Source organism: Diaporthe batatas (assembly GCF_019321695.1).
Source record: "Diaporthe batatas strain CRI 302-4 chromosome Unknown Contig00009, whole genome shotgun sequence".
NCBI lineage: Eukaryota > Fungi > Ascomycota > Sordariomycetes > Diaporthales > Diaporthaceae > Diaporthe > Diaporthe batatas.
The window spans coordinates 966,426-979,468 of record NW_025408556.1 but is presented as its reverse complement, the minus strand read 5'-3'; the positions used below and the strand labels follow the sequence as shown (position 1 = coordinate 979,468).

General features: G+C 55.3%; 5 protein-coding genes across 5 annotated transcripts; 2 read left to right on the top strand and 3 right to left on the bottom strand.

The window, feature by feature from the left end:
* Nucleotides 1-966: 966 nt before the first annotated feature.
* On the top strand, nucleotides 967-3,264 carry KVR01_008050 (uncharacterized protein; the record flags this gene model as incomplete). The annotated part of the gene is made up of 6 exons (XM_044794683.1): nucleotides 967-1,471; nucleotides 1,690-2,030; nucleotides 2,081-2,228; nucleotides 2,330-2,556; nucleotides 2,654-2,923; nucleotides 3,062-3,264. The coding sequence occupies exons 1-6, from the start codon at nucleotides 1,176-1,178 to the stop codon at nucleotides 3,262-3,264; spliced, it is 1,485 nt and encodes a 494-aa protein (XP_044643028.1). The 5' UTR covers nucleotides 967-1,175.
* Nucleotides 3,265-5,273: 2,009 nt separating this feature from the next.
* On the top strand, nucleotides 5,274-6,014 carry KVR01_008359 (uncharacterized protein; the record flags this gene model as incomplete). The annotated part of the gene is made up of 4 exons (XM_044784475.1): nucleotides 5,274-5,609; nucleotides 5,693-5,755; nucleotides 5,830-5,869; nucleotides 5,926-6,014. 4 exons carry the CDS (start codon nucleotides 5,274-5,276, stop codon nucleotides 6,012-6,014), a joined length of 528 nt encoding a protein of 175 aa, XP_044643337.1.
* Nucleotides 6,015-6,788: 774 nt separating this feature from the next.
* Nucleotides 6,789-7,295, bottom strand: KVR01_007835 (uncharacterized protein; the record flags this gene model as incomplete). Its single annotated transcript, XM_044786898.1, has 2 exons — nucleotides 6,789-6,825; nucleotides 6,895-7,295. 2 exons carry the CDS (start codon nucleotides 7,293-7,295, stop codon nucleotides 6,789-6,791), a joined length of 438 nt encoding a protein of 145 aa, XP_044642813.1.
* A 1,357-nt stretch (nucleotides 7,296-8,652) lies between these two features.
* KVR01_008321 (uncharacterized protein) lies at nucleotides 8,653-10,184 on the bottom strand (the record flags this gene model as incomplete). The annotated part of the gene is made up of 2 exons (XM_044781561.1): nucleotides 8,653-9,082; nucleotides 9,145-10,184. The coding sequence occupies 2 exons, from the start codon at nucleotides 10,182-10,184 to the stop codon at nucleotides 8,653-8,655; spliced, it is 1,470 nt and encodes a 489-aa protein (XP_044643299.1).
* A 1,559-nt stretch (nucleotides 10,185-11,743) lies between these two features.
* KVR01_007842 (uncharacterized protein) lies at nucleotides 11,744-13,028 on the bottom strand (the record flags this gene model as incomplete). The annotated part of the gene is made up of 4 exons (XM_044784592.1): nucleotides 11,744-12,613; nucleotides 12,670-12,788; nucleotides 12,857-12,953; nucleotides 13,008-13,028. 4 exons carry the CDS (start codon nucleotides 13,026-13,028, stop codon nucleotides 11,744-11,746), a joined length of 1,107 nt encoding a protein of 368 aa, XP_044642820.1.
* Nucleotides 13,029-13,043: the final 15 nt, after the last annotated feature.

Genomic DNA, 13,043 nt, shown 5'->3' with positions numbered 1-13,043 from the left:
TCGCCGGAATAGCCCGTTGGAACCAATGTGTTAATGGTTCATCCTCCAGGGCCGAGCCTCGGCGCTACCCTGACGTCAACCGTTCGGCGGTCAGAACAACCACCGCTCGGGTCAGGGTCAGTCTCAGGGTCGCCATATATCGGACGAGTCCACCTGTTTGTGTACTGTGGCACTCCGTAGTCGCAAGCACCTCGTCTGAAGCGAACACGACTAATAAGGAGGATGAACGAGTCGACTTGGGACGGCATTGTTCATGTTGGCTGGCTGTGGCATGAATGCAAGGTGTCGAGTCTACTTAAGTATCTATACATACTTAAGTATGTATTCAATGTTCCTTCCCGACACAATGTCTCTCTCTCATTAAGAGCTTAAGTCTATTTCCCCCGCCCTCTTCCACGCGCCTCTCACCGTGTAGTGGTTCATAGCAAGCGAGTCAAGCCACACCCACACCGTCTGTCGTGTGTATTCATGTACCCAATCCCCAGTCTCCTGGTCTCACAGCAGTCCCGACACCCTGGCCCTGGATCCAGGCCCAGTCTCCCAAAAACGGCCTAGGCCCGGAAAACCTGAGAGGCCCCCTCACGCCCTCGCAAGGAGCACTGCTGACGACCGCCGGAAAAGCAGCCTGTGGGTGGATAGCAGAGACAAATAGCTGCGGGGGCCGGCACTGGTGGATTGCGGGGAAGTGGGTTCTCGTCGCTGGCCCTGGTGGGCTTTCTGGGGTTCTCCTGGAGAAAAGCTTGACAATGACAAGCTTCGTTGGGGACCTGGGGAACAGACGCTGCCCCACGCCCAGAGATACGGACGGGCTGACGGGCTCACGGGCAGGACGGGCAGACGGGGTGGCCAACCCCCTTCGCTCCCATTCACTCGGCTCCCCAACATGGATGGTATTCTAATGGTATTCTAGTGGCCCAGGGTGCCAGATGTCTCGCGTCACTGTGACCTTGCTCCCGTCATGTCTGTCTTGTGCCCGGTCTAATCTCTGTGGTTACACGTACACGTGTAGACGGGCAGACTATCGGTTCTATTCATCTTTTGTTTCTGTTATCTCCGGCCCACTGTATAATAACTTTCGGCCCCCGATTCATTTCTCCGCTGTCAACTTTATTCTTCTCATCGCCATACGTGCCACGCTTCTCACAAGCTCTGCAGTTGCCTTCTAGACCCCCAAGATGAAGCCGTCTTCCCTGGCAGACGCCGACTTCGACAACGACGTGGACAAGCCGTCCGCGGCCGTCATCGAGGACTCCCACCTGCACCACGAGCACAGCGCCCGCCTGACCAGGTCCATCCTCTTCAAGACTGACACGCGTGTCCTTCCCATCCTCGCCCTGCTCTTCTTGTGTTCTTTCCTCGACAGGACAAATGTCGGCAACGCAAAGATCATCGGCCTCGCCGAGGACCTCGACATCTCCAGCCTGCAGTACAACCAGGGCCTGGCCGTGTTCTATGCAACGTATATTGCGAGGTGAGTACAGTACATGATTGGCACGACCTGTCGCGCAGCATCCGAACGCCGTGCGACCTTGGCATGCGACCCTATGGTACAGAGTTCACCAAGGGGTTCAACCACCATAGACATTTCCTCCCCATAGGGCTGGCCTAGGTGTCACCTACCAGCTCGTCCCCCCCAGCACCATGTTCCCGACGAAAGGACTCGGAGCTGACCACAGCGCCACACCACAGCGAACTCCCCTCAAACCTGATCCTCAAGCGCCTCACGCCCCGGGTATGGCTCGCCGCCCTGGCCTGCGCCTGGGGCACCGTGACCATGTGCCTGGGCTTCGTGCGCAGCTACGGCTCCTTCGTCGCCGTCCGCGCCATCCTGGGCGCCACCGAGGGCGGCCTGCTCCCCGGCATGGTCCTGTACCTCTCGGGCCTGTACACGCGGGGGGAGATGGCGCTCCGCATCGGCATCTTCTACACCGCCGCGTCGCTGTCGGGCGCCTTTGGGGGCCTGCTCGCCCGCGGCCTGTCTGCCATTGGGCCTCGTGGGGGCCTTGAGGGCTGGAGATGGATTTTCATAAGTATGGCCCCAAGGACCCGGTGAAAAGAGTCATTTCTAACCATCTCACAGTCGAGGGGTTGCTCACGGTCGTGTGTGGTGCCATCTCGTACTTCTTCCTTGCTAGTAACCTGCACACTGCGTCTTTCCTTACCCCTGAGGAGCGCGAGTTTGCTGCGAAGCGGCTTTCTGGGGAGGTGCCTAGTGCGGAGAGGTTCAGGTGAGTACGGTGTCTGTCTCGCGTGTCTTCTTCACTGGATAATCACGTCCTTGATAACGTTCTTGATTGCGTGGTATTGTATGCTGACCTATATCTGGCAGCCCTTCCGTAGAGAGGGAAGAGAAGTTCAGATGGTCCGAGGTCAAACGAGGCGTCCTGAACGTCCAGGTCTGGCTCACCGCCACGGCCTACTTCGCCATCCTGTCCGGCCTCTACTCCTTCGGCCTGTTCCTCCCAACCATCATCAACGACATGCACATCACATCCGACGCGAACCAGACCCAGCTCTGGTCCGTCATCCCCTACGCGGTCGCCACCCCCGTGACAGGTGAGTCTCACTCCGTCCCCCCCCCCCGGGGGGGGGGGGCGTTTTCAAATTATAGACACACCAGATTGACGCTAATGTGCGCCCCTACCAACAAAAGTCTTCGTCGCCTTGCTGTCCGATCGTTTGAAACTCCGGGGCACGATCATGTTGTTCACCCTCCCCGTCGCCATCGCCGGCTACGCCGTGATCGCCAACGTCACGTCCGCCCCCGCCCGCTTCGCAATGACCTGCCTCATGGCCATCGGGATGTATGCGAGCGTCCCCTGCGTGCTGGTCTGGAACTCCAACAACTCAGCCGGCCACTACAAGCGCGCCACGACGTCGGCCCTGCAGCTCGCCATCGCCAACGCTGGGGGGTTTGTTGCCAGTGAGTCGAGCCGCCCACCCCCCTCCCCCCGGGTTTCCTTCTCTTCACCTTCTGTCTCTGGATTATGGCGTTTGCGTGTGTATTTTCACAATCATTTCATCGGCCCTGGGTTGCTAACCACATCTTCTCTCAAACCAGCGTTCATCTACCCCAAGGAGGAAGGCCCGCTGTACCACAAGGGCCACACGGTGATTCTGGGCCTGTTGTGCTACGCCTGGGTCGCCGTCCTGGCGAATGTGCTCTACTGCAGGAAGGTCAACAGGGACAAGCAGGCTGGCAAGTACGCCCAGTTCGAGGGCTGCGGCGACGACAGAGACCCGCGCTTTATCATGATACTGTAAGGGCGTGCGTGTGAATATGATCTTGGGCTTTAAGCATTTTGAATTGAAGGTTTCCGCCTGAAGATACTTTTTAAGTACTACTGCGCGAATCAAAGAAGCATACGCACAAGCGTTCAATACTCGATTTCTCCTTGTCGTAGCGCGTTTGAAATGGTAGAGCTCACTTGTTGCGCCTTTTCTCGCCTGAGTTACCATCCTGCAGCGGTTTGCTGAGTAAGATTACCATTTTCGACTGCTTCTTATTTCCATGTGTTCCTCGTTCAGAGTCATTCTCTAGTGCTCTGGATCATAGCGAGGGTGAGGATGAATGCAATCAGAATTGAACCAAAATGCAGATAGCAGAATGGCACCATAAAAGGAATTCGACAGGAGGCCAAGACCTATTATAATTAAGTAGCCAAGTAGTCTCACCTACCGTATTTTAACCACTGTTATCGATATCGTATGTTCCAAGTTTTGTTAAGCGCTGAGTCTTGAGCGTTTACCACCGTATGAAGGCGCCATGTATGTCCTCGGACGTATACAGAATAGAAGCGAAACCAGCAAGTAGTTTCTAGTGGCTTTATAATAGTTCTCAGATGATATCATTGCATTAGAGCAAATAGCTACCTAGGTAGGCAGTGATCCCGCAGTGACTTGTGTTGCCAGCGATCAGGGTACTCAAGTACCTACCAAGCTACCGGGAATCCTTTAATTGAATCATACGTCTGTTAGTTGGCTACTGGACAACTGTATCTAACCAGGCTTTGTGTCTTGTCACGCAAAAGCCCGAGCCGCCATCTGATAGTTGCGCTGGAGATTTAAAAATGCCAACTTGGGGCACTCGGCATACCATTACCTACTTAAGTAGGTAGCTATGTCCAAGTCGTGATTACAAGACATGCCCCTCCATGACTGCCCACCTCCCGCCCTGATTCCTCCGCGGATTCCATAACTTCCAAAACTTGGTCATGATTCCTGCACGCGCATGGTCACTTCTATACATGTGTCAACGCTGAGTGGGTGTGCGGGAGGTTGCAGCCCGCGATGCAGGGAGATCTCGCGCGGCTGCAACGTCGAAGCGGGGAACTGCGACTACCTAGGGGTAGCCAAGGAGGAATCAGGATGCTCGAGGCTGTCCGCGGACACTTTTGCATGTGCTCCGAGTGATTGGGTAATCGATCTTTTTATCAGTCCTGTCGGAATATGCATAAGCTGGACCCTGTCGATCCGGATTGTACCTTGCTAGGATGGGCCATTTGCACATAGCTGAGCCCGTCCCCTCACCAGTCTTATCGCCAACTGAGTCGTGAACTCTATGTAGGAGACTTGACCTTACATCCACGCACGTGGTATGGTTCTTTTCCCGAAAGATTAACTTTATTTACCCCTCTCAAGTCCCGAGCGTCCCACCCCATGGGCCTGGTGTTCTAAGGTTCTAAAGTTTCCCCGGGTCGCTCCGCAAAGGCTCCAGCAACAGCATGCTGTCGTCGCCGTGGTCTGTTGTCAACCTCGTTTCATCGGGTGTCACCTGGTGGCCAGGCTGACAGCTCAAAGTAACACTCAAGTTTACGAAGGGCTAAAGAAGATGAAAGTTACCTGTCCACCGGCTCCGTGAAACCCGCCGAAGCCTCCAGCTTGGTCCAGGCGGAACATGACTTACACGGGTGGCATCCAAGACCAGCCCCGCCTTCCGGAGGCACTTCCATAATGGGATAAACACCTAGGCAGGTGGCATCGTCGACCTCACCCCGAAGCCAATGCTTTGGTCACGGGCTGGCACGAAGTGTAACATGCTTCGACGACTTGGCCGTGCGTTGCTCATGAACATGCAGAATTGCTGTGCGGCTTGATGGCATTTTGGAATCCGCGGGCGCCGCCTCGGGGACGGGGAAGAAGTCGAACATCTATAAATTCGAGGGGATATCTAGATGTTTCTGGAGACCAGAAGACAAAGAGCGAAAGAATCAGCCTCTCATCAGCCCACAAGCACAACCCAAGAATTACTCAACAATACCACCGCAATCAACATGCAGTTCTCCAAGATCGCCATGGCCAGCCTCCTGGGCCTCGCCCTCGGCAGCCCAGTCGACAAGCGAACGCCAGCACAGGTGGAAGCGGACATCGCCGACATCAGCTCGGACCTGACCTCCTTCAACACGGCCATCAACGCCTTCACTGGCTCCCTGATCCAGGCCCTCTCCCTGCTGACCAGCTACAACAACCTCGCCTCCGCCATCACCACGGCCACCTCCCAGGTCACCTCCACCGGGGCCCTGGCTGCCGCCGACTCGGCTACCATCTACGCCGACGTTCAGAGCCTGACTGCTCAGATCACCGACACGCTCGGTGATGCTACTGCCAAGGTAGGCCCTAGACACCGGATTTTGGGGATAAGAGTTGTTAGTGCGCATTATGATCTTGCATGCTGACCATGTGCCCCTCGTAGCAATCGGTTGTCGCTTCTTCTGGCTACACGAGCTCCGTCTGCGACGCCCTGTCAACGCTCTCTGTACGTCCTGACCTCTTGAAAATTTCTAATAGTGACCTACTGTAGCCAGGGACAGATACTAATATAGTCACTAGGCTGACTCCGATGCGTTCTTCACCGCCCTCGAAGGCACCAGTAAGTCAATGGAGACCTCCCCAGTTGCCGTAAACATCATTGCTGATACTTTGTAGTCAACTCCGCCTACACCAGCCAGGTCGATGCTCTTCAGGCTACCGTGGCTTCGGGGTTCGCTAGCACGATCTCAACCTACGGATGTTAAGATGATGAACGCCAACAGTCTGTTCGGTCTCTGTGAGAATTGGTTCTTATGTTGCTGATGCTCAACGGGAATTGAGTGGTCTCGGAATTTAGGGAGCTTGGCCTCGGGAAAGGCCAGATGGCAACCGGTTTTGAGTCAAATGACTATCACTGGATATTCTGTTCGTGTACTTATTCTTTCATTCTAATTTCTTCACAGAATTTCAGAACGAGCTTTCTAGTCCGTATTAGCTCTTATACCCGCCTGTGTTGTATGTGAACTTTGAACCAACTACCTAGGTAGTGCACTCGTATTGACACAAGAACTTAAGTGTCAACTTGAAACCCGATCAACTGGTAACCGCAGGAAAGACAGCCATGGGATTTGGTTAAAAGTTCTCTATTGCACAACCATATTGGGTCAGACACTCTCAGTAGAAAAGAGACTACCAAGATGATTTAGACAAGATTGAAGTCGCCCCAACAGCAATTTTACTTCTCCCATTTTTGCATTTGTTGGGGTGATCGGCCCGCCATTTGGGTTTGTTACTCGCCAACGCGTCAGTTGGGGGCCCATGAATGAGCAGATCAGTCAAATCGTCCTACGGCTACCCAGGGACATCTTTTCCAAGTTTGGCCACATATAAAAGCCAGGAATATGCCGTGCCTGGTACTATTCGATGTTCTTCACACCCATTCTTCCTCAAGAAACATGTGGAAAGCAGATTCTAGCTGATGAGCAATTGGGTTTGGGTGCGACCCGCAACGAACAATATTTGCATCTTTTACGAAACAGTCAGGACGCAGTAGTTTGGGTGTCGTCTCCCTTGTTTCTGAATAGCATTCATCAGTGCTCATCAATCATGACAGAGCTAAGTAGACAGGACACAGGACACACTCACCTCGAAGCCTGCGCTCCAGCGACCCCACCCCCGATCGCAGCAGCGACCACAACCACAACAAAGAACAGGACAATGATGAAGGTCGGCCTCGAGCACCCGCATATCCTCTTAGTCTTCTCGTCCGCCTGCTCAGCAAGCTCGGGGTCCGGCTCGATGAGGCTCGAGTCTCGTTCCGGCCGCGGCTTTCGGTACCAGGCCGAGTGAGGCGTGGGCGAGTTCTCCCCATCGACGTCCCGGACGTGGTCGTCGTCGTCCTCCTCGGTCAGAGCAACGGAATGGGGTTCTTGATTCTGGGCCGGGATGTCTGCCATCCTGTGAGGGCCATCTGGCTTGCGGTACCATCTGGATGATGATGATTGTGGCTGTTCGTCGACATCTCCGACCAGGGCCGTGTTGTCCATGTTGTCTGGAGTTGATATTTCTGGGATCTGAGATCTGAGCAGCAGGCCTCGTCGGGTTCAATCTCGAAAGAATAGGCGATTTAGAGCGGCCTAGACTGGTCCAGTCAGAATAAGCTTCCTGAGTTCGGCTCCCCGCTGCAGACAGCGTGATGTAATCACCACGCCTCATGTTTGAGCCTCGTGGTGGGCAGTCTGTACATACGGAGCACCACATGCATAAGCAGGTAGGTTTCGACAAATCCAACTGGTGGGCCGGTGGCTCGAACAGCGCATGAGACAGGTCGAGCTCGAAACAGAGCTAGCATGTAGGCTTTGCCAGCTGTCCAACTACTACCACTACGTGCGAAGGGGGAGGGAGGGTCAGTTTCCGGCGCGGTGGACAACTCCCACGGACTTCATCATCCTGCATGTCCATTCTCTCACACACTGCGCACACACGCACACCCTCTCTCTGGCTGCCTGTCCACCGGACACAAGCCTCACCCATCCCCAACCCCCATGCGGGGCGCCGGGAGGCACGGCACGGGACAGGGCTTATCACAACTTGGCGCAGCTTGAAACAGACAACGGGGCGCGCAGCTGATGTTTAGCGAGGGCAAGCAGACTAAGAACAGACCAGAAGAAAGAAAAAAGGTGTGTAACATGCGGCACAGCATTTCGTGCGCGGGAAAGGATCAGCACCCTGCTGCCTGCCACCTGCCTCGCTGCGCCGGGCGCATGTTGGGTGCGAGCATGGTGCGGTGGTACACACAGCTTACATATCCGTACACTCTTGCAGGATGTGCTGCTTCTGCGCGGTAATATTTGTGGGGCGTTTCCGTTGTAAGACAAGCCGGGAGCGTGCCATTTGGCACCGCCCGGTGAAAAGTGCAACTTTTTTTTTTTCTTTCTCTTCGCTTGCGTTACGGGTCGCACATGACCCGTGGCGCTCAGCCACGGCAGGAATGGGCGCTGCGCAACGTCGGCATTTGTGTGGTTGGGGGGCCGCAGGCAGAGACCTGCATGAGCTTTTTGCTCGGCGGCAAAGACTCTCTCGTGACGGGATGGTTAATCTGTGCGAGGGGTGCATGCAAGCGTCTGGAAGGTGTTGTGATCGTTGGGAGCTTGAGAATATTTGGAGTAGAGGTGTCTGCAGGTGATTATAATTATCATGGAGAGCTATGTTGCCATATTGAGCTGTCTGATGTCCTCGTCCTCAGGTGTATGAAAACCAGATGCGCCTAACTGAAGCAGCCTTCTTCCGAGTAAATGCTAAAGCCATGGATATATGCCGTTACACATCCCCCTTGGTATCATTAGGCGTGAAAGAATATCCAGCTGCACCACATCCATCGTACATGCATGAAAAAAAAAAGTCTCAGATCTTTGTCAGTTTGAACCCGACCTGCACCCATCTCGCGGCGACGTAGACAAAGGCCGAGCAGGCCATGGCAAGACCACAGAACAGCTGCAGACCGAGGTAGTCACCGTTCTGGCGGGACAAAATCGCGCCAGCCAGGGGTGAGCCGGTCAGGGAGCCGAAGCTCATCGCGACGAAGGCAATGCCGTTGCGGTTGCCGATCTGGCGGATGTCTGAGATCTGCGCGATGAGCGATGGGCTGATGGAGATGACGCCACCGGAGGCGAAACCAAACAGGACCGCGAACACAATCAGCGCAGCCGATGAGTTGTTGGAAGGGATCCAGACGGCGAGTGTGATAACTGCTGATAGCGCGGAGATGCATATGACCGTGTTAAAGCGGCCCACCTTGTCCGCTATGAAGCCCGGGGCGATTCGTCCGATGATACTGTCGTGGCACATTAGCATCAGTCACTTCTGATTTGAGAGCAGCATGTTATCATCTCTTACCTGAGAGCGTTGATAATAGGTAGGAGGTATTCCACGAGAGTCGGATCCATGCCGGACTGCTGTGCCTGTAGGATAATGTAGTTGAAGGGGATGAACATGCCCCAGAAGAAGAGAAAGTTTGCCGCGAGCGTCAGCGCGAACGCTGGCTCTTTAAAGCCTGCCAGATAGTCTGCTATGACGAGCGGCTTCGGCGAGGGAGGCAGCCTGGACTTGATGGTCACGCAGCTTATGGCCAACAAGCCCAGGTAGACAAACGCGACAGCTCGCATCGTCCAGGGGAAGCCGATCTTGGGGATGAGCTGCTGGATCATGATGGGCATGACCACGCCGCCGACGGAGCTGCCACTGACCATAATCCCGAGCGCGGCGGCCCTCTTCTTGAAGAACCACGAGAAGACACTCGTCATGCAGGCGTTGAACGCTGCGGAGGCGGCGATGGCGGAACATACGCCCTGGGCGAGGAAAAATTGCCAGTACTCGGTGCAGAGACTCGTCATCATCAGGCCGAAGATGTAGACAACCGTGCCGATAATGAGCATCCAGCGGGGGCCGTAAACGTCGAAGACCCGCCCGAACACGATGCCGAAGAAGATGAGCCCCCAGACTTCCATCGATGTGATCCACGACACTGTGCTCGCCGAGTAGTTGGAGAGGGGTCCGCGCAGGTAGTACTCCTGGAACACGCCGATGCAGTTGACGAAACCAAAGGTGCAAAAGAGGCCGCACCAGCCGCCCAACACGACCAGCCAGGCCTGGAGTCCGCCATCAGGGAAGTCGCTCGGGTGGAAGCCTGAGCCCGGCGGTGGGCCCCCGGCATTCTTCTCCTCGACCGCTCGTTGCTCCCTCTCGTCTGCTTCGATATCTGCCTCGGCGACGTTCCTCGGTTCGCCACTAATGTTTGCATTGGTCTGGCTGTTCTTCGATTGGATGCGATCCAGGGAAGGCCTTCGTGATTGGTAGGGGTCCGTATCGACCTGTTTCTGTTTGTGGTCCTCCAAGTCCCTCGACGAGTCCGAGTGCGCGCTGACGGTGTCAGACATGATGGCGATGACTTTGACTTTGACTGACTCTTTGGTGGTATTTGCGACTTATACGTGGGAGGCTCGGCTTTGGGCGTCAAGATTTTGGGCGACCCAGAGTTGGACTAATTAGCTTGTTTTCGCTCACAGCTTAAGCCTCAGGGACAAGCGTTGGCAGCCTTATTTTGAATGCCCGGCAAGACTTGGGTAAGGGGTTCATTGGTTATTATGACTGAACGAAAACGGAGCTGATCTTGTCTTCAGTATCAGTCCATTAAATCTTGAATGTCAGACAGTTGACAATAAACAGCGGGAAAATAAAGACTTTTTAATTAATGAATTGAAAAAAATGATTCATAATGTGATGGGAGGCGCATGGAAATTGCTCCGTCTCATACCCAACCGTACGGACCTATCCCCAGCTCGGTCGGAGCTACGAGCCGATTTTCTTGAGGGACCGACCGAGAGAAGCAACAGAAGGCCACGGCGCCCTGGGCTGACCACCTCCAGGGTTCTAGGAACCAGCCCTCAGGACCGAAGTGTTGGTCCGAACCCGATCTGGAGAATGCAGCGTGCCGAATTTTTAAGAACTGTAAGCATGGCGTCGTTCCTAGTGTCGCTGCCTTACTTCCAACCCCGGAGATAAAGGACGTAGGGCCGTGGACGAGACCGACGGGGTGTTGGGCTACATGCTTTCAACGTTTCCTGCCGGCAGGGTCCTTGAGGGATCCAGGCGGTAATAAGTACAAGTTGTTTGTCCCACATTTTGGCCGTATAAAATATATTCAATAGCACGGTCAGTAATGTTTGGGCGACATTGCAGTCGGTGATGATGCCCGCCCAGGCGTGTCGTTTGACGGGTGGTGGAGGTAATAAGCGCGAGTGGCTGTCCTGAACTAGTTGCACCATCCCGTAGCCGCACCGAGGGAGCGAGTCTTAGCACCGGTAAGAAAGGTCGGGCCAAAAACGCGCCGTCTTGATCGGGAGTTCTGTGGGAGCGAAAGGCGAGGCCACGCGACGCGCCCTCCAACAAAGGCCCCTGTCGTCGGCCTCCAATGACTTGGCAGTCCCGAGTCGGGACGAACCAAGGCGTCGGACTCGGAAGGCCCATCTCGGAGATTCGAGCGCATGCCAAGCCAAGTTATCTCGTAGATCAGATAACGCCGCCGCCACTGGGAATTCCAGCCTTATTTGACTTGATCCGAGCCTGTGGTACACCGACAATTGGATGAACGAACCGGGAGGTGTGAATCGTCAGCCCCCCTTGACGTGGCATAAATCTCACTCAGCGAGATGATTCACGCCCCGGCTTCGTCGATCTATACCACGAAACGACCATGAAATTGGCGCAAACAACACCTCTAGACTCTAGAGGCATTCATCGAGTATCGTCAATTTGATCCCGTCACGCAAGTGGCCAACAAAGACTCGTTTTCCTGCCCAGACCACCCGCGTGAGCGACTGCGTGGTCACATTCGCATGCGATGGTTTATTGGTAGATGTTGTATTGTTACAAATGAATTATAGCGAGTAGGGGGGCCCTCTCTCGGGCTGCGATCGGCCACGCCTTAGCTCGTCGCTCATGAATTGACGAAGTCCTTCAGTTCCTTGCTCTCCTCAAAGTGAACCTTGCCGTCTTTGCCGACCGTAGCCACGTGCATCTTCAACGGCTTGTCGCTGGATTGGGCAGCTGTGTCAGGGCTTGGCAGCGTCTTCTGGGGTTTAGCAGCCGCCTCCACGGCTTTGGGGGCCACGCCGGCCTCGACGTCTGCGATCTCGTTGACTTGCTCCCTCGTCAGAACATCGCTGACTCTGACGCCGCGGCTGGACATCAGTATTGTGGTCGGCCCCTTAAACTGAAGGAAGAGCCGGTCCCCGAAGATGGACCTCCTAGCTGTTGTCCGCAGGCTGTACAGCACCCGGGCTACGAACTTGTAGAAACCTGTCTCTTTCGTATCCTTCCAGAATTTGGCCCAGCCCTTTGGCACCAGACTCTCGGGCAGTGATGGGATCGATAACGTCCAGGATGAGCTCTTGAACCGGAAGGGCAGCGGGGCGTTCCTGCCGACGCTATACGCAACGACATGGCTGGGATGAACGACCAGCTCCTCGCCCTGGTCCAGCGTGACTTGGTATATCTGCCCCGGGGCAGCCAATGCCACCAGGCCCCTGCCTGTAATGTGATGGTTTCCCCAGTGTGCTGGTGCCAGACCGCGCTGGACTCGAGGTGTGATGCTCAAGGTGTGGCCGGTCCAGGCGAGGAGGGCATTCCGTTGGGCAACCTGCCAGTCGGTGGTGCCATCCAGGTGCAGGATGGAGAATGTCGTGTTGGGCGACTTGGTAGCTATTAGAGCTGTGACGGGCGAGGTGGCAGTTATGCGCTGGTAGAGGAAGGGCATTGCGAGGAGGGCATGGCGAAAGGGTGAGAGGAGTCGGAGGGTGGATTGTGTCTGTCGAATGGCTGTCAGTCAAATGAATGACACAGAGGACTGACGAAAGATCTCACGTTCTCCGCCTTGCCTGCTACTGTCACGAGGGTGCCTCTTCTTGTGTAGAGCTTCTGGGAGGCTGACAGAGTGACCGAGAGGAGGGAGTAAGGAGAGCCGAGCACTTCGAACCGAGCATCTAGTTGCAGCGCATGTCAGCATGCTGGCCGGTTGGTTTCCACACACGAGTATAATAAGTAGAAGTACCTGCTGGGTCTCTCGCCTCGACAGCTGCGCCGAATGCATCGCCGCCGGTGCGAGGGGACTCTGTTGCTGGCGATGCGCTCAGTTGGATCGCGCGACACTGCAGGCAGATCCAGGAGGGCCGTACCCTGCCCAGAGGCCGCACTGCCCTCACCAGGGGCAATTGACCTCGCATCGTACGGGTGTGGGC